The sequence below is a fragment of the Anser brachyrhynchus genome (assembly GCF_964034855.1).
Source record: "Anser brachyrhynchus genome assembly, chromosome: 1".
Lineage (NCBI taxonomy): Eukaryota > Metazoa > Chordata > Aves > Anseriformes > Anatidae > Anser > Anser brachyrhynchus.
In genome coordinates this window covers 198,063,435-198,084,091 of record NC_137694.1, presented here as the reverse complement: position 1 = coordinate 198,084,091, position 20,657 = coordinate 198,063,435, and the positions used below count along the sequence as shown (strand labels likewise).

The 20,657-nt window shown below is 40.9% G+C and overlaps 1 protein-coding gene across 1 annotated transcript in view; it reads left to right on the top strand.

Annotated features, from left to right (window-relative positions):
- The first annotated feature begins 1,728 nt into the window (after nucleotides 1-1,728).
- ARHGAP42 (Rho GTPase activating protein 42) overlaps nucleotides 1,729-20,657 on the top strand; it is a 171,858-nt gene continuing 152,929 nt past the window's right edge. Inside the window, exon 1 of the mRNA XM_080592385.1 lies at nucleotides 1,729-3,740. Coding sequence (XP_080448511.1) covers nucleotides 3,587-3,740 — 154 coding nt within the window. The 5' untranslated portion in view covers nucleotides 1,729-3,586. The remainder of the gene's footprint in view (nucleotides 3,741-20,657) is intronic.

Genomic DNA, 20,657 nt, shown 5'->3' with positions numbered 1-20,657 from the left:
GGGGCTGCAGTCAGTCCATGACGCTTCGTCTGCTTCATGGTCACTCTGTGCCCCTGCTCCACATGGGGTCCCTCCCACGGGATGCCGTCCTTCCCGAACTGAGCCTGGGGGGCTGCCCACAGGCTGCAGCTCTTCCAGAACTGCTCCCACACGGCTCCGTACCACAGGGTCCATCCCCCAGGAGCAAACTGCTCCAGCACGGGTCCCCCACGGGCGGCAGCTCCCCCCAGACCCCCTGCTCCTGCGTGGGCTCCTCTCCACGGGCTGCAGCTCCGGCCCGGGGCCTGCTCCTGCGGGGGCTCTCCATGGGCCGCAGCCTCCTCCAGGCCACATCCACCTGCTCCACCGGGGGCTCCTCCACGGGCTGCAGCGTGGAGATCTGCTCCATGTGGGACCCGTGGGCTGCAGGGGGACAGCCTGCTCCACCAGGGGCCTCTCCATGGGCTGCAGGGGAACTTGTGCTGCGTGCCTGGAGCACCTCCTGCTCTCCTTCTGTGCTCACCTTGGAGGCTGCAGGGCTGCTTCTCTGCCAGTTCTCACCCCTCTCTCCCAGCTGCTGTAGCATAGCAGACTTCTTTCCCTTTCTTAAATATGCTCTCCCAAAGGCCCACCCAGTGTCAATCATGGCTCAGCTCTGGCCAGTGGCGCGTCCCTGGAGCTGGCTTTGATCTTACATGGGACAGCTGCTGGGCTCTTCTCACAGAGGCCTCCCCTGCAGCCCCCCTACTACCAAACGCTTGCTATGTAAACCCAATACAGGAGGGACTGTTGATCTGCTTGAGGGTAGGAAGGCTCTTCAGAGGGATCTGGATGGGCTAAGTAGATGGGCCGAGTCCAATTGTATGGCATTCATCAAGGAGAAGTGCTTTGTCCTGCACTTTGTTCATAACAACCCCGGGCAGCAAATACAGGCTTGGGGAAGAGTGGCTGGAAGGTTGCCCATCAGAAAAGGACCGGGAGGTATTGGTTGACAGCTAGCTGAACATTGGCCAAAAAAACCAATGGCATCCTGGCCTGCAACAGAAATAGTGTGGCCAGAAGGACTAGGGAATTGATTGTCCCCTTCTGTGTTGCACTAGGGAAACTGCACCTCGAATATTGTGTTCAATTTTGGGCCCATGGATGTTAAGTTGCTTAAGAGTAGAGAAGTGCAACAAAGCTGGTGATGGAACTAGAAAATAAGTGCTATGAAGAGTATCAGGGGGAACTGGAGTTGTTTAGTCTGGAAAAGAATAGGCTGAGGGGAGACCTCATCGCTTTCTACAACTACAGGAAAGAAGGTTGCAGTGAGGAGGGCATTGGTCTCTTTTCTCAGGTGACAGAGTCACAGGATGTGAGGAAATGGCCTCATGTTGCACCAGGGGAGATTTAGACTGGATATCAGCAAGAACTTTTCCATGGACAGGGTGGTTAGACATTAAAACAAACTGCCCAGAGAAGGAGTGTAATCCTCATCCCTGGAGGTATTTAAAAGACTTGTAGATGTGGCACTAAGAGACATGATTAATGATAGGACTGGGTTGGCCAGGTTGATGGGTGGACTTGATGAATTTGAAGGTCATTTCCAACCTAGATGATTCTATGATTCAACAACATTACTGCTTTCTAAATTACATCAAATAAACATAGTAGAAGACAGTCTTTTCAGCTACTGGATGACACTGAAGGAAGAACAAGTGTGCATAAAATGATTCTATGAATATATGAAAATTAATTTTTTAATAACCAGAGAAGACTATATTTTGAACATCCTTCCAGTAGTTATACTAGGTGGGGGGTTGTTTGTTTATAAGAGAGATTAGATGCTAATGCCTGAAAAAGCCAGGTAACTTGTTAACCCAACATTTTCCAGTCTTATTCTTCTTATTACTAAAAAAATGAATTTGTCTCAGGCAGCATGTTGATGAGCACAGTTTTGGGGTCAATATGAACTGAAAGAGTCTTAAAAGTGTCTGTTAATATAAACATAGACAGTTAGCTTGGAGAGATTCTTACGGGCAGAAACTCTCGGCCCAGTAAAACCAGAGCATTATTACTTTTTTCACTTTAATAAATTCTGCAGGCCATAGAGTTAGAAACTGCAGCATATTTTCTGTATTTCTAGTACCTACAGAAATCTGTTGTGAATATGAATAAGTGAGCTTTGACAAACAACTAAGTTTGAAGAACACAAATTGCATAAAGGAACTACAACATGCAACAGCATTGAGCCTTCCCCCATCTTCGCAGTTGAACTGTGTAAATGAGAAGGCTGAGAATGATTAGCAGGAGTGCGTGGACAGCTAAGAGAAGCATCATCTTCTTGAAAGCAATTTTTGGCAAGCCATAGGTTGTGCTTAAGATCTTTGTGTGGCTAGTGTTGATGGTTGTTTCCAATGGAGTTGTTCCCGACCTGAAGGTTGTTTACAGACAGCTCTCCTCAAAAAACAGTACATACATTTGTATATGTATCTGTTTAATGCCACAGTTATGTTGGAAAGAATCACTCCAGAAAAACATACAAGAATCATCCAAACTGCTTCTGTTCGCTGAGACAAACCCACCAGCATACTTGAAAAACACCACTTTGTTGCCATAACCAGGCTTGCAGTTTCTTCATCTTCAGGTTGGAGTTGGCTCAGCTGTATCCCCACACAGCAACCAGGCACTATGGGCGTTCCTACCGTTTGTTTGCTATTTCCTCGGTCTGCACCTCCCTCTCTCCTCCTCCTTTACCTTTTGCTGCTCTCTCTTCTCATTATCCACCCCTGAAGGACTGCCGCCCTGCCGCAGGCCCTCACCAGCACAGCAGGGCTGTGCTGGGGTGCCGTGGCAGGTCCCCCGGTGGTGCAAGCGTGCTGGGCGCCACTGTCTCAGCCCTGAGCTCCTCCGGCTGTGGCACCCTGGCTTACAGCTCACCTTTGCCCAGCAAAGGTGGGCCACACTCCTCCACACCTGCCTGTGGTCCTGTATAAATAAACCCTCCTCCTTCCTGCACACAAGTTCTTAAGTTCTTGTTGTAACTGTGCAATACACTTTGTCTCCTACAGCCTCCACACAGGTGCCCCGCACACTCCGAGCTCCCCTCACAGTTACCCGTCAGCCTTCCCGCCCCCGATCTGGATCCTCCCTCCCTCTGTGCCCCCAAAATCCCCCGAGGCAGGGCAGACGCTGTCCTCCTGCCCTCGCTGCCCCGGCCGGGCCGAGCCCCGGTGGCGCCGCCGCTGGAGGGCAGAGCACGAAGGGGGCGGCGGGGAGCGAGGGGCGGGCACTGCCGGGGCCTCATCCCCGCCGTGTGAGCATGCTGCGGCGGGAGGAGGAGGAGGAAGAAGAGGAGGAGGAGGGCTTCCTCGGCCGGGCCGGGGGAGGTTCAGACTGAACTTCGGGCCGGGGAAGGAGGAAGGCAGAGCGCTGCCGGAAGCCACGGAGCGGCGGCGCCCCGCGGGCAGCATGTAGCTGGGTGACAGCCGCCCGAGCGCCGCCTGCCTCCCCGCCGCCCAGGGCACCGAGGGGCCGGTGCTGCGGGTCGGGAGCCTCCCTACTCACTTCTCCCCTCTCGCCTCAGCTCCCCCAGGCTCCCCGCAGCGCCGTCCCTCCGCCGCTGACCATGGGGCTGCCCACGCTGGAGTTCAGCGACTCCTACTTGGACAGCCCGGATTTCAGGGAGCGCCTCAAGTGCCACGAGATCGAGCTGGAGAGGACGAACAAGTTCATCAAGGAGCTCATTAAGGACGGCAGCCTCCTCATCGGGGCCCTGCGGAGTGAGTGGGGCGGGGGGCGGCGGCGGGCAGGCGGGGGAAGAGGCTTCTTTTGTTTGAATGGGCGCCGGGAGCGGGCTCCCCTGCCGGCAGCCGGAGAAAAACCTCCCGTAAACTTTTCTTCCCCAGCTCCCTCCCAGTCGCTTTGCCTTCGTCTGGCCGCCGGAGGGGCTGGGGAGGCTGCCCGGGGCAGAACGGGGCTGGGCGGGGGCCCGGGGGGCACCCGGCGGCCGGGGCCGCGGGTGGGAGGCAGGGAGAGATGGAAGAAGGGAGAGATGGAAGGAGGGAATGAAGGAGGGAGACAGGGAAGAGGACAAGGAGGCCGGCCTCGAGGGGCTGGAAGTGGCCCCTTCTGGGGTATTGGAAAGGTTTTTGCCCTGGGAGGTGGTGGAGTCACCGTCCCTGCGGGTGTTTAAGGGAAGGTTGGACGTGACGCTTAGGGACATGGGTTAGTGGGTGATACTGGTGGTAGGGGGACGGTTGGACCTGATGATCTTGGAGGTCTTCTCCAACCTTTATGACTCTATGAACGGGGACAGCCGTACCAAAGTGGCGAAGCAGGATTTTGTGTGGATGTGTGTGGAGAGAGTTTATGTTCCCTACCTCAGTCCTCAATGCAGTTGCCTACTTTTAATAGCAATAATAACGTTACCACAGTTAACATACTAACAAAAAAACAGTTACATATCTTTATTAACTAGCAACTTTGCTAATGATAACATGCTACTTAACTTTGGAAGATTCTGAAAGAAAAGCTCAGGACGAATGGTGCCGCGCTTTTGAAGTTCCGTGAGGTGACAAATGACAGCTTCCCTGAGTGTGAAAACAGCCCTCCCGCTTTGAAGAGTGTAAAGTGAAAATTAAGGACTGCCACCAGCATTACTAGACTCGGCTTGTACTGGTCTGTGTTAGCTATTGCCACCTACTTGTCTTTAAGTTACTTAGGATCTCTTTTATACATTGCCCAGTGCTTGCCTTCACGTAGACATGACTTACAGCTTCTTGTGCTGTGCTGTGAGATGTTTAAGGGAAAAAAAAAAAGTCACTTAAAATGATCCTTAAGCTATCTACCACGTTGACACAATATGCTATATTTACGGAGTGGAAGGGTAGCAGTATTGCTCTCTCTTAGGACAGAGAGCAGGTGTTACCATAAACTCCTCAGCTCACAGAAAACCTAACTGATGCTAACCCAGAGTCTGAACCCAAAGTTTGTCTCTTTAGCTGGAACAGAAAGTCAAATTTTGTTGATTTTTGATGATTTTGTTCCACTAGAAGTGGAATTGAATATTAATTGTACTTTCGCATGTCCCATACTTTATCCCATAGTTAATGTATAGTGTTGCCGTTACGTAAAGCAACTACTGGCTTTTTGACACTTTTGTCATAGAAGTGCACATATTTCTGGACTCATCTCTGTTTTAGGGAGTAGCTGGATACAAGCCAGATGTTAATCTTATGTAAACTTGTATTAAATTCAATACATTTCTCTATCCGTGCCCACAGAACATGACGTGATAGATTACATTGAAAATCTATGTGTATCTATATGTGTGTATGTGTATGCATATATAGATAAACATTAACTCAGTGGTACATTTCTCCTTCCAGAACAAAAAAGATTGTTTTTCAGATTTACTTTAGATTTTCTTTTTGCTAAAAAGCTTTCTCCATAAAACAGGAAATTGGAGCTTGTTTAAAGTGGTAACATGTAAGTTTTTATTACACTTAAGGGTGGTTCTGTACGGTGCTGTGCACAAGGAGTCATGACAGGAGATGATGCCACACTGGTGCTTTTTTATCCTGGTCTAGCACTGGAAATTGACTGCTTTTTGTTCCAGATCAGACATGAACAAATACAACTTTCCTCTTAAGTTGTCAAAGAAAGAATACTGAAGGGTGAACTTTGTTCTTGAGAAGTAATTTAGACCTTGATTTTGAAGTGAGTAATCCCATTATCTTTGTGAAGACTACTTGTAAGTCCTTGCTAGATATAGACCTTATATCCCCATGTTTAACAATTCTGTCCATCTTCAGGGACAAGTGCTATTTCTATCACAAGTAATTGCAACCTAACCTGCAAGTTCCCCTGATTTTTAGAACTTCTGAGTTCATATGTTACAGTGTTTGACACAATGCTTATTGTATTCTATGTGCAACTTTAAAATGCTGTGTGCTATAGAGTCTTTTAGCCTTAGGAAAGTGAGGTCTGTCCTTGTAAGAAATATTTCTACTTGGTCATTACAAATCCTTTAGTTTTGTGACCATGCATTCCACAGAATACTGCCTCAGTCCCTGTGTTAAGACAACTGGGAAATGGCTGGGTTTTTCTCAGTAAAACAAAAATCTTTTTTTGTACTGTAGACTGTGGTGCAGATGCTGCACAGTGTACTCCTGGTCAAGGCAAATAGAAGTATCTTAGTTTTTCTGAAGTAAAGAACCTTTGACTCATTAAAACATACTAGCTATTCCTACCCAGCTTTAAAGTTGATACAGTGTAAAATATTTGTGCATTTTTTAAAATTTATTTATTTGAAAATCTAATCAAATGATGGAGTAAGTAGTTGGTTTCAGTGCTAAACTCTTATGATTTGATTGTTATGATTTAATAACTTGCAAGCCCTGGAGAACAGCAAGCATTATTTACCCTGCTTTATGTCTTTAGGTGATCTAGGATTTTTCATTTACATGTCATTTTGTGGGCTCAATCCTCTTAGGGAAAAAGTTCAGACTCATACAGAGCTATAGTGGAAATGAATTTTGGAATATGTCCTTCCTGAGTATGTTTAGGGAAGAGACAGTGAAGTTGACTTAATGCAGTTAGAAAATACTATAATCTCTTAAGTTGTCTAAATGTAAGATGAATCTATGGTATGTGCATGGTTTTTCAGATGGAGTCAAACTTCTGTATTAAAGAAAAGTTACAGTACATACATTTGTGCATAAGCCAGTATCTAAACGCAATGTTAAAAAAATACATGATGAGACACTTAAATTGAAGGTAGAACAAATACGCCTAAAGTAGCATGCAGACTTTTTGCATTTTAATTGTTATAGTGGTCACAAGATGAGGACACTTCTTATTTTAATGTGGTTCTGCTGCATTCATTTTGAAGAATTCTTCTTTCTAAAGTAATATGTAGAGCCCTAATAATGTGCTGTCTGAAGTAGCAGTTGACTGTTGTGAATGCAGAGACAACAAATAGTGCTAGGATTGGTGTCAAATCCTTAGCACCTTTTTCCTAACGCATTTTGCAGTTTCCTTCTCTTTCTAAATATGTAAGACTTCTGGGGAGTACACCAAAAGAGTACAGATCATACTGTCCAGTTTAATTATAGGTGGAGACATCCCAATCGTATGGTCATTGTGCTTACTTCAGCCTTATCCTATAGTTGGTATCTCAGTGATAGACTGCATTTCTTGTTACATCAACTGGGATCCTAAATACATTGTTTTCTCTTGAAAGGCTCATTTTATGCATGTATGTTATCTTTCTACAGAGACTTAACTCTGTGCGTAGGGGCAATTAAGTAGGTTTGTGTATTTTTATTTGGTACATCTGGAGGAGGGTTTCCTTATCTTTAACTTCTAAGTTAGAAAAAAGAAAAAAAAGAAACACAAAACTTTTTCTAAAAAGTAATCTCTCTGCTACAACAAGTCTTCCCGATTATTAGGTAACACTTAATTTTGTAATTTCTTCAGGCATCTAATTTAAAAGATCTTTTAGATAGATGTTTAAAAAGCATATGCTTAACTTGATGAAGTCCACCCATAGCTGGACTCCTGAACCTGAACTCCTGAAATTTTTCCTTTTCATTGATTCTAGCACATTTTCAGTTAAAATATCAAATCTGTGTTTCTTGTACTTTTTGCTAATATTGTACTTTGTAATGTCCTTCTTTACTAGTAGTTGCTTTGTGAAAAAGCAACCTAGTCTGGGGAGTTGTCATATAGATTATGTAGGAAATTTTATTATAGAAAGACTTGTATACTTTTAATTTCTATAATAAGGCCTACTGGTCTGCCCAAATTGTTTTGAATATTATATTAAACAATCCAAAAAAGTAACATGTATCTTGTTCGAATATCTCATGGCTTATTGCTGTGCAGGAGACTTCAGTTCTACCCTCTGAGTTTTTTAAGGCCTTCTTTCTGCATCTTATTTGCAATTAAAGTAATCAATTTTTAAAGCAATTAATTTGTAATTACTAGCAATCTTTACTTTTTGTTAGTGTTGTCCTTTTTTTAACTAGCAGAATTAGTAACTTGAAGTATTTGATTTTATTTTGCTTAACACATAGAGAAACAGGCATAAGATGAAAATACCATCTTTTACAAGGGGATTGCATTTTTTACTAGGGCTTTTATATAAATTCCACACAGAAAAGATGATCTCTAAACTGTTTTGACATACAGTATTCCTGAGTGATTTTTTTTGTCTCATAAACCTAATTATAAAAGTACAGTGGTGAACCTGGCAATATATACAGTAACCTTTGAGGGAAGCTGGCTGGAAAAAAATAAGGACAAAATTAGTGCATAAGAAGCTATGATCTTGTTATTTCTCTTGGGGATTTTTTCATGTGAAAAAAAAAAAATATCTTTCCAGAGAGATGCATTTTTCCAGATATCTTGGTCTCACATGTTTTCATGTGCTTATATCTTTAAAATGGCTTTTCCAGATTCTAACTGGAGCAGAAGTGAGTTCATTGAATAATAGCTGCTGAAGGTTGGTAGCAGTCATTCTCATTTTTTAATTTAGTTTCTAAGTAAAAACAACCAATTCTTCATACTCCATATGTGATACTATGACGAGGAACATGGAATCATAGAAGTATGGCTTCCTCTTGAGAATTTCAGGCATAATTCATGTCGCCTTTGCAAATGGATTGCTTTTAGCTGTTTTAGTCATATACTTCAAAAATGCATAACTTGTCTTTCATAGTTAGGTTGGGTGAGCAGCAGGGCAATACAATAGCTTGCATTTCTTAGTCTCTAAATAAATGATTCATTGCCTCCAGGTTGAAAAAACAAAACTTTGTACTGGTTTTTCTACTGTCCTGTTCAGCTCCTGCTGCTGTTGCACTGAGTGTTCAATGGATTATGGATGTAATTCTCAAAAACAGCTTCAACAGCATTCAGCCTTTCATGCAAAGATACTAATGATAAGCTGGTTCTTGGCCAGAGAAGAAGCTTAATTGCTTCCTCTAGTGTTTAAAGCAGCTGCAGTCTGTATTGTATTATATTATCTTTAACCAAATGTATATGGAGAAAGCAAATATTAGCATGTCGTGGTCTGTTACGAAGCACTGTATTTTCTGCCTATCATATGATTTTGAACCAAGAAAGCCTGGAAGGAAATTCCCATGCTATCAGTAACAACTACTGTGTTACTAAGTCCTGAAATGACTCAGCATGGGCGTTCTTGTGTCTTAATATTGAAACAGGTATTCTGCAGAGAAAGCTTGTAACTGGATGAAGTCAGGTTACCAGAGGAGTATTTTAGTGTTTACAGATATCATATGAAGTGATGTCTCTGCTTTAAGAAAATTCTTTTTTTTTTTTTAAACTACCTTTTTTCAAACTTTTAAAGTGTTTACTGAAATGAACAAATTTAATCTGTTTCTTAGTGGTCCAATTGGCTTTTTGTCTACTATGTGCTTCATTTGCACATATGGAGACAATAGGAGAACTGTATTTATTAATAAGAAGCCAGCTGCTTCATGAATATTGTCTTTACTATAATGGAAAATATGATGCTGTGGTCACTGAACTTGTACAGATCTCTTGGGTTTTCGTGGGCAGAAGCACTACAGCAACTTGCAACTTCCTGTAATGGTAACTAACTTATCAGTTGTCCTCTGTGAAAAATACAGAGGACAATACTGTTCTTCTTTCCACTGAAGTGATATGTGAAGCAGTGCTTTTTCTTTGCTTTTATATTTTGTCCTATAATGTCAAAATGGTCATTATACATTTGGAATATGGGGGATTAAGGTATTTAGGAGCATCATGGATTTCTTTGGTGTTAAATCAAATCTCCTTCTAGTGTTATATCATGTAATTCCTACTTGTCAAATTCAATTTTAAAAGCAGTTTTTATCCTTACTCTTTCTTCTGGAAGACTGTTCTAGAACCATGTTATTCTGAGGATTGAGTAACTTATTAAAAATAAATTTAATCTGGAAATCCAAACTTGTTTATACTCGTTTTCCTTTCACTCTACTCTTCTGCACTGTTATTTGTATTTGCCTGTGGAATAATCATATACTTTTGCTAGACTGAACAAGCTGTTCTCATCCTCTCTGCTAAGGGTTTCTCTGGTTGCTTGGTCATTTTAGTAGCTCTTTTCTAAACTTTTTTGAAATTACTTTTAAATATGCAGGACAGTTGAATACAAAATGGTGGAAACAAAACCGATATGGTGATGTACACAGGTTTGATCTTTGGTCGTTGTATTTATGCTGTGAGAACATCAGTTCATTAAATGAAACCAATGTTTATGGTCCTCTTTTGACTGTGTGATGCTATGAATTCCTCAAGCATGATGAAAGGTGAAAAACTTTTGGGATCTTATAAGGAGCAGCAATAAAGTAAATACGAAGCTTAAGAAAAATAACTTGACCTTCTTTCCCCATTAATAAGAGGTTGGAGTACTGTTGGGTAGTAAGTTAACCTCCTGTTGGCACCCCATGAATTGCAAATAACTTTCATTAGAAAGATAATATGTTTCCCAGCACATTATGAACTCTGGGCTCTATAACAGTATGTTTTTTTTTTTTTTTTTCATATCAGTTACATGTTATCAACCTAAACTGGTTCCCTGTCCTGACTTATGCAAACTTGTCTTTCACAGGACACCAGAAGCTTCAACAACATGTTGTTGTTACAGTCGTGTTTTGCGTAGTATAATTCGGGCATGGGAAAAGACTATGGAAATTCTGTATGTCTTCAGAAGTCTTATCTTCTTTTAGCTTAGTATTCAAAGCTGGATACAAGGTGCTGCAATGTGTAGGTTGTATATTTGATATTTTGCAAAGTGCTTAAAAGAGGTTTGGATGCCAGGTGTGCATTGTAGTGTCTGCAAAGGTACTCTTCTGATCACTGAAAAATATTTTGTAAGTGAAAACAGGTATTGCCAACAGAACTATTTTTCTTCTGTAAAGAGCCTTTAAGTGAAATAAACATAGTGAAAAAGTAAAATGGGTAGAAGTAAGAAGGCTCAATGTGATTTGGTCCTGTAGAATCACTAGGACAAATAAGCCTCTTTTTTTAATTATTCTTTGCCTTCTGTGCTTTCTTTCACCTTTTGGTTTCCCGTAGCTGGGGATGCAGCAAGATGCGTGCAGGATCTTTTTGCCTCCAATCAACAGCACAAATACTCGTAGTGGGTCAAATTTAATTTTTGTATCACTTGCTATTGTTTTTAGTAGTGTTGCTCAAAACAAATTCTTAATGAGTGTAATCAAATCTGTTTTCCTTAGCTGTACCTTTGAGCTTAGATCTTGTGGAGCCACAGTCAGCTTTGCTGATGTTGTTTCATGAACACAGAGGGAGCGATTGATTTAGTTTGCTAATTAATGTTCTTATGGGTGAGATGGAAGATACAGGCAGATGCTATTTTAACAACAGGTCAGCAGTGGTGAGCAGACTTCAGAAGTTATTCTCCTGTCTACTGGGAGAAAATGATGCCCCTAAGTCAGGAAAAGGATGTTTGGTTGAGCTCTTACAGTAGACAGCTGAAGTAGAGTTCCTCAGAGTTAGGAATCTGTTAGAGATGCAGATAGGACTGCATCTCGATAAATGTTGTTCTCTGCTTTCTCCCAGCTCTCTTAAATGACCATATATTCCACTGATGCCTATGAACCGTGTATTTGAACAGCTCATTTCCTATATATATATATTTTTTTTGTTGAGGACCAGATTATCTCAATTAGGATGATTCCAGTAGGCTAAAAGGATGCCTAAAAGAAACAAAAGCAGCGATACCTGTGTACTGCTTAGTTAAGGCAGGAGGCAATCAGTTAAGGAAGGATGATTTTTCCTGTGCCATAATGTTAGGAATGGGGATTCACACAGCTGCCTCTTTTAGCAGATATCCTAGTGGTTCTATAAAATGCTTCACCTGACCTATCTGTCTTCTCTGTGTCTCTGGCCCCACCTTCCTCATAAGGAACAACAACAGAAAAACCAACAGACCAACCCAACCACAAAACAAACCCCAGCCTTGTAAACAGCCTCTGAGGTCATTACACTTACTACCATGGGATAGTAGTAGTAACTTTCTACTGGGCACTCACTGACTTTGTTTCCCAATTAACTGTACACCACACAATTAATACATCGTGGGATCAGGTTGGTCTTTTTTGCAGCTGTTTCAAATACGCGGTTTTTCTTCCTCTACCTAATAGGCATCATCCTTTCTCACTCACACTTCTATCTTAGGAATCCACAATTTAAGATGTGAAAGAGGAACAAAACCAACACCAAACCCACAGAAGTTATTAGCCCTTAAATCTCTGATCTGCTTTTAGTATCACTGTTATCACTGTTTTTCACTTGTTCTCAGCCTCTTTCAGTTGTGGATTTTTGTTTTTCTCCCTTTTCCTTCTTGTTCCTTTTTTCTCCCGCTTTTCACAGATGATGGTCCAGTGCTCTGTGTTTGTAATACCTCCCTGTTCTGAGGCGTTAGCTAAGTTTGTGCCCAAGTCAGGATGGAAATAATAGATCAGATTAGTCTCAACATCAGCCCTCAAATAATACCAAGTAATGACATTGCTCTGGTTGAGTGTTTGCAGCAGAGCTTTTTCCTAGCTACTTCCTTATCTGTATAGCTTCTGTACAAGTTCTCATCTGCTCCACCTGAATAATTAAACTTCCATCATAGCTTGGTATCATGTGCTTTACTGAAGGCTAGTTAGATAAGGCCTGGTTTTTTTTTGTTGTTGTTGTTGTTGTTTGTTTTGGTTTTTAATCATCTTTTGCCTTCTCTGAGGGAGAGATTCACTCATCTGGTGAAGTTTACCTTTGATAAATCTGTATTGCTTTTTACCCTGTTCTCTATCAATTTCCAAGCTTTTAATTGCTCTTTCCTTTGATCAGTGTTCTAAATTGCTTGATTTTAAGGTTAAACCTATGAATCATTCTTGTTGGATTACTATGTTTGTTTCTTAAATATAGGTATATATTTGCTACATTTGATCAGTTTAAAAATCTTTGATATCAAGCTTGCTGATGTGATAGTTTTGCATTTTTGAAGTATTTATATGAATTTCTCTTACCTTTTTCATATTGATAGCATTGTTGCAAATTGAGGTTGACTATAATTTTGGTTTTGGATCATATTTAATCTTTAGGTTGTCTGTGTCTGTGCCATCTTACTGTGCTTTGACCCTCTTTGTTCCATGGCTTTATGAACAGCTGCAGGAGTGACATGGCACTGCATGGATAGCTGGCTAAACTCTTGTGCCATTGGAGTTCCACTAGGTTTTGGTGCCAAACCTAGTTATCTTTGCTTCTTAAAATACATCAATATACATGTGTGGTTGAATACTGACTTTTTTCCCCTTATAGCCTGCCCAGTCCGTGATCTTCTGCTTACATCTCCATACCATTTCTTCAGTGAACCCTGATTTAAATATTTTATGCAGCTCTTCTCCTTGCAACTGATGTGAAAATTCAAGGTATCTCATATTGTACCTTTGGAGTTTCTTCATATACAGTCACCTTTAAATTCAGGTTCCCTTAGCTGCTCGGATTTTGTTTTTTTGAAATGTAGAAATTTTGTTACAGGTTTATTTTATTTCTTTTTATTATTCTTCCATTTAATTATAAACTAAATGAACATGAGATTACTTAGGTTATTTTATTAGACAGGTTTTCGTCAAGTTACATATTCATGAAATTTATCACACAGACTAGTTGTGCAGTAATCTTGAATTTAATTTTTATCTCCTACTCTAGCACTTCAATTTCTGCCTTCTCCCATGAGCAGCAGTGAAGAGTGATTCAGTTGTCCAGGAGTTCTCCCAGAATCTGTAACTAAAGGAGGTTAATAGGGAGCATCCGTCTGAAGGCACATTTTGATGCGCAATTTTAAGCCAGCTTTATTGCTAACCAAACAAACAGAAAACCCCCAGAGCCTACCCCTGCTGCTTTTCCCACTCTCAGCCCTTGCTTCCACCCCCTCTTGTCCTGTAAGTGGTATTAGCATTGCTGTTTGCTCAGCTGCACGCTCTACCGGATCAGGGAACTAAACTAACCGTTCATCTTTGAATAGTTTTTCATGAGTCCCAGTTCCCTGATTTGGGTTCCTTATACATATGGAAGTGCTCCTGCTGGCAGACAACAGGGCAACCTGAAGTGGAACTGCCTGAGGAAGTTGGTAGGGGGAAGAACAGGGACAGGGCATTAAAATACTCTTTGGTAGCAGTGACAGCTTGCTTGTGTGTCAGCCAAAATTAACGTACAAGTTACCAGTGGCAGCTAACACTCACATGGCACATTTGTTATATCTTCTGTAATAATTTTATTTTTTTGAAGCTGAAGACGTGTGACTTCTGAGCTGAACTCTTCTCCCAGATGGGATTCTACAGGTTTCCAGTACTTCTGTCTTTGGAAGAGACACTTTTTTTTGGTTGCTGTTCTGACAAGCAGCTGCCATCTGGGTGTTTGATTATTCAGGGTTGTGTTGTTGATGGGGAGAAGGGAATTTAGGAAAGGAAAGGAACGTGGAGATTAATTATTTAAAAGCTGTTAATACTTGTAACTTATAAATCACTAATGAGATGAGCACTCAGCTGATGTTTTAATTTTCCTGTTAAGGGTGTGATCTTTTATGATGTCCTCTTCATGCTTTCTCTGAAAATATGAGAGAGAACCTGTTGCTTCTAGAGAATTACCAAGTATAAAAAGCCTTCGCTCTTCTTCCCCCTTGCCCCGTCTCACTTCCATGCAAAGAAGAGCACAAATTCCTGGTAAAACAAGCAGTACGTAGGGTAGAATTTCTTAATAAAGACATTTTATTTTCATTTTCATTCTTTCTTTTTGAAAATGTCTTTTTTGGCTGCTATTTGGAATTACACAAGTGGGGTTAACCAACTGAATTTTAACATTTGTCTGCTCCGATAGTTTGATTCATTATGCCAAATGTCAGCATAAACCTGTGGATCAGTAAAGCTTGCAGTTCTTACAAGTGCCAGCCATTTAAGTGAAGAACAGGCAGAGCTCAAAGTGGTGGTGGTGGTGTCTTCATGTCCTTCCCAGATCACCACTGAAGTCATGGCTTTAGGAATGCTACCACTCCACTGTTAAAGAAGTTTGCATTTCACTTTATGTCCATTCCTTGCATCTTCTCACCTTCTGTCCCACCTTATTTGCCTTTAAGCTCTTGCTTACTAATGTTGATGAGGAGAGGAGGAAAACACAAAAATTCAGCTTTTCAGGGGATGTTCTGTTTGTGTAAACTGCTACTTTAAATCCATGCATATTGTACGGGGGTAGTTATTTGCCCTCTAAAGTTAAAATGGCATGAAGTTGGAAGAAGCATGCAAGTGGAACCTGCTGCTTTGAAAAAGATTGCTCCGTACCTAAGATTATCTATTAAAATTATCTATTAAAATATATATTATTTTTTTTACAATTTATCAGTGTTAAGTGCTCTGACTGCAATTAAAACAAACTCTATACTGATACTAGAAGAAAAAATACTAGATACTAGAAGAAAAAAATTGAAAAACACTTCCGTAACCCTCACATGAAGCTGCTGGTTAGTCTACAAATAGAGAAGGTAGAGAGCTTTGGAGCTTACCTTCTGGGAAACTTTGAAACGACTTGTTTTACTGTGCGAGAGGTAAAATCTTACTCTGGGGAAAAGCAGAAATTGTGAGAAGAAGTCAAGACATTGTTCTCTGAGAGACTGGTACAGATAGAAACAACATGTTTGCATTAAAATGCATCCTTAATTCATTAAGTAGTGTCTTGCATATTAACCTCTAATATAAACTGTTCTAGCTTGCGTGCTTCTGTAAAGATGGAGTCTGATTTAGCCTACAGGTGGAAAAAAATGGCTACTTAATAAAAATTACAGTTAACTATAATAAAAATTATAGTTTGCTCTGTGTACCCAGAGAAGGGGTTTGATGCTTTTACGAATCTTGGCTGGTGGTATGTGCTATTCATAAAAGGCTTATTAATTGTTAGTGCCTTAAAGCGTTGGGGATTGGCATTCACGGTATCTTTTTGGTTTGATTCTTCATCTGATTTGCTCTTTGAGGAGTCAGACAGTGGAAGACTACACAGAGTTCCAGTAGTTCAAAATAAGCCTGATGAGAAGAAACGCTGCCTTCCATTGGTGATGGATCTGGTTCAACAGGACTTGTTTTAAGCCATAACAACGTATGTGGGGTTAAAGTAATCCTTGGGATTTTTTTTTTTGATTAATTATGTGCACATATTGTCACTGAAATTTAATACAGTTACTGGTACTTTTTTTTTCCTTTCAGTTTCAGCATGCTATTGTCCAAGTCTGCTGGTAAAACTAGGAAAAATACTGCAGTTAGATTCATAAGCAAGCATCATGAAATGCCTGAAAAGCTGGTCTAGACTCATAAATTTCTGTCTATGATTTACTAATTGGCATGGGGTTTGGCTAAGATGATCTTTAATGGTCCCTTCCAACCCAAACCATTCTATTATTCCAAGATTCTGTGATCTCAACAAAGTTTCTCCTTGACAACTGCCAGTGCTTTGCTCCAGGTTTTAGAGGAAATTCACTTGCTTCTTTCTTTGTGTTTTTAAAAAGGTGAGACTTCTGTGTTGGAAAACTTGCTTTTCTTTTTTTTTTTTGAGAGATTAAAGTAAAATTGTTAGAGTCACAGCAAATGTCACTCTTTGCATCCTTTCAGAATCTGTTTGGGACATTTTCAAGTCAAGAAATACAGAATGTGGTGTGCCTGCAGGCCAGTTAACACTGGCTGTGAAAAGTGGTTGGTGGAGGAGAAAAATGAGTATATTTAATAAGCTGAACATGGGCCTGCAGACTGACAGATGGCAGAAATGTATGATGTCTGCAAGGATAAGTTGAAAGGTTTTATGGGTATTAACTGTATCTGGTACTTTCGTGGGTGTCAGGTCTGGTTCTGCTGCTTGTTTTCAGGAGAATGCTGAAAAATTGTAAAGGGTCACGGAAGACCTGTGACAATGCTCAGGCTCCTTGGAAACTGCAGGCACCATAAAGCATTTGTTTTCTGTAAGTGCCTAATCCAAAGAGAAAGTTAACAGTATCACAGGAAAGAAGTTTCATGGAAAGTTTCTCTGACAGACTGGTTATGTGAAGATCCAAGTGCTGGCAGCAGCTATACAAGTTAAATGAGAAATGTGCAGCTGTAAGGTTGGTGAGGCTTTTCATTAAGGCTGTGATGTACTTTTCATTGCTGGAAACTTTTAAATCATCTAGATTGTTTTTTTCCAAATGTCATCAAGATCACTTACCTGCTGGACTTGAGGTATTAACTATTGAAGCTCTGTTCAGGGGTAGCTGAGCTTGTCGATCGCTTTGGTTCCATCTGGCTTTAGAAAGACATGTTTTCAGTCTACTTCAAGTCTTCACGTTTACATTACTTGAATGTGCGTGGAACTTTGAAATTTGGGGAGAATGCATCCTGAAGACATTCTATAGTTCAATGTTCTTTGTGTTTTATAGTACTTTCACGTGAGGCCTTAGGTACTATCCTTACTTAGGTGTCATCATTATGTGATTTGAAACTGAGGTGTTCTGATGCAATAACCATCTGTGTTTTGTTTTTTTTTTTTGGTAGTGTTTTTTATTCTCCCAATTCTTAGTTTTGAGTACTAGACTGGGTGTCCTATTTCAGAGTGTTTATATATGCATGTGCAAATATGCATTGAAACAAATCTAGACAGCTGAAGATGGTAATAGTACCTTTATTTCCATATGTACAGGTGCTAAATAAATTTATGTTCACTTCAAGTTGCTATGCTACAGGCATGTAAAGATAGCAAAACTGACATTTTTGAAATATTTTTAGTATTAGGAAAGTGGCATTACAAGCTTATCTTGTTAGGCTGTTGAGTTATAGGTTGTCTGAAGTACTTCAAACGTTAGAATTCTCATAGTTCATGTACATACACTGTTTTGTCATCTATTATCATGACTGGTTTAATCTAAAAATAGACAAGCTGATTTAAAAACTCAGAAATGTGTCTCTAAACAAAATGTTTTAGGCACAAGTGTAAGCCTTGGCATTAGACTTCAAGTTTTCTCCCAAATCCAGTCACTGTGGTTGGCTTTTTCCTGTGTGAGTGTAGAACTGCTGCACCTTCGCATCGTTAGGACAAATGAGAGATCAAAAATAGTTCATTTTATGAAGAGGGGTGTAGGTTCAGCAGTACGTTTTCTACTTAATTAGCCACATGTTTGTATGCTGGGAGATTTCCTGGTACGCTAATGCAAGATTTTTAAGTACACGCTGTAAGCTGTAACTCTTTTTGCTTAGCTCATTGAAGATGCCATCATCTGTACCTTAGCCAGTATGACACAGCTCATTCTTCTGTGGAGAACGGAACTGAGATTATCACAGAATGGTTTGGGTTGGAAGGGACCTTAAAGTTCAGCTGGGTCCAACACCCCTGGACACCTCCTGCTAGACCAAGATGCTCAAAGGCCCATCCAGCCTGGCCTTGAACACCTCCAGGGATGGGGCATCCACAGCTTCTCTGGGCAACCTGTGCCAGGGCTTCACCAACCTCTGAGTAAAGAATTTCCTCCTAGCATCTGATCTAAATCTCCCCTCTTTCAGTTTAAAACCATTCCTCCTTGTCCTGTCACTGCACCCCCTGACAAAGAGTCCCTCCCCAGCTTTCCTGTAGCCCCCTTTAGGTACTGGCAGGCTGCTGTAAGGTCTCCCCGGAGCCTTCTCTTCTCCAGGCTGAACAACCCCAACTCCCTCAGCCTGTCTTCATAGGAGAAGTGCTCCAGCCCGTTGATCATCCTTGTGGCCTTCCTCTGGACTCACTGTAACACATCAATGTCCTTCTTGTGCTGGGGGCCCCAGAGCTGAACGCAGGGCTCCAGGTAGGGTCTCACAAGAGCCCTTCTCAGAGGGAGACAATCCCTTCCCTCGCCCTGTTGGCCACACTACTTTTGATGCAGCCCTGGATATGGTTGGCTTTCTGGGCTGGAAACACACATTGCCAGCTCATGTTGAGTTTTCATCCACTGCAAGTTTTCATCCCTGCAAGTCTTTCTCCGTTTACCACCTTTTGTTTATCCTTAGATTGCAGGATTGAAGATAAAAACACAAATATTTAAGTCATTTGTTTAGCATTGCTTTAAGTTTCATTTGGTCCTATTTTTCCTTCCTTTCCCCCCTCCATGTCCCAAGAGACAATTTCCAGTTGAGGTCTCAGGTCCAAGTAAGTCTATCCCACAAATCACAGGATCCACTCTTTTCAGTTATTTTTAGCTATTTTAGTCCTCTTCCACTCACTTCCTTTGGTTCCATTCAAACTGAAGAACTTCTGATGTTTCTTTTCTTATACAACATTGGTAACTGTGTATATAATACTGCCTTTTCCCTTTGGTGCCTTCTCTGTGAGTTGAAATACAGCAAGTTAGTAATGTGATTATTCCTCTTTTATTTACGTTGCCACAGCACAGCAATGATGTCATTCTTTGTTTTGTTGATTCAGTTCTTTCACTCTTGGCTCTTAATGCAACATGTCCCTAATCTCCCTGGGAGGGGTAATCAGCTTAAATTTGCAAAAATAACATTGCCAATCACATCTTTTTTTTTTTTCACCAGCTTTTTGACAGTTTCCAAGTCATTTGGCAGTAAAATATGCATTATACTAACTGTCACAATTCCTGCTGTCATTGGCACTCTAGAGCCTCTTTGATTTGTTTTCTCTGAGAAGCTCCAGTTTTCAAAACACCTTGTGAGTTCAATACTATCACACAATGAAAACTCACTTTCATGCCTCCCTTTGTCACTTGTCTTGAGGAGTCGTCATGAAGCACTTTGTGTTCCTGGATTAAATGTCAGTCTTGCAGTATTTTGTTGAACATTTAACGTACCCAAAAGAATTTTGTGCTATTTTGACAAATGTTTCTCTTGTCCCTTTTTAAATTAAAATGGCACTTAGACAATGACATATTCGTACCTATAGTACGTGATGGCAGTGTTACTGTGCGGTGAGCCGTAATTTGATCTTGTGAATAGTAGTGAGCATGGTGGGGATGAGTATTTTTCAGTTATTTTTATTTGTTTGTTCAATTTCTAAATATACCAAGTGATTCGAATCTCAGTATTTCTTTTCTTTTGGGGGTCTTGGGTGCTCAGTGCAGTGCATAGGGAGAGGGACTATGAGGGTCTGTACTACTGGGCTGGAGTTTCTGTGTGTCAAATCCCACGTCTGGATTCTTGGCACTTATAAAAATTACAGTGGTTGAATGTCCAGTGTTGTCTCAGTAGAATAAAGATTACGTTTTGGGGGAGGTTATCTTCTTTAACTTCTGATCATCTTTGACTATACAGATAGCAATTCTATGTGGCCTGTCTTTTACAGTGTATTTGCATTTAAGGGGCAGTTAAGTGTTACTAAGTATTTCCCTTCCATGTCAGTTTCCACATATGACTTTATTAAAAAAAAAAAAAAGTGACTATCTTAACCCATTAAATACTGTTTTTAAAGTTGTTTGGATTTGTTTGCTTTCAGTGCTTTAAAAAAAGGCATTTTTGTATTGTGGGAGGGGATCTTAAAACACACAGTTATTCTCTGATACTTTTTCTTTTTTTTTTTTTTCTGAACAAAATAGCAAAGAAGGAGTTCAGCAAATTTTTGTGAAGCTTAATAAATTCTTCAGATTTCTACCAAAGTGAGGCAGAGATTGTGATAGT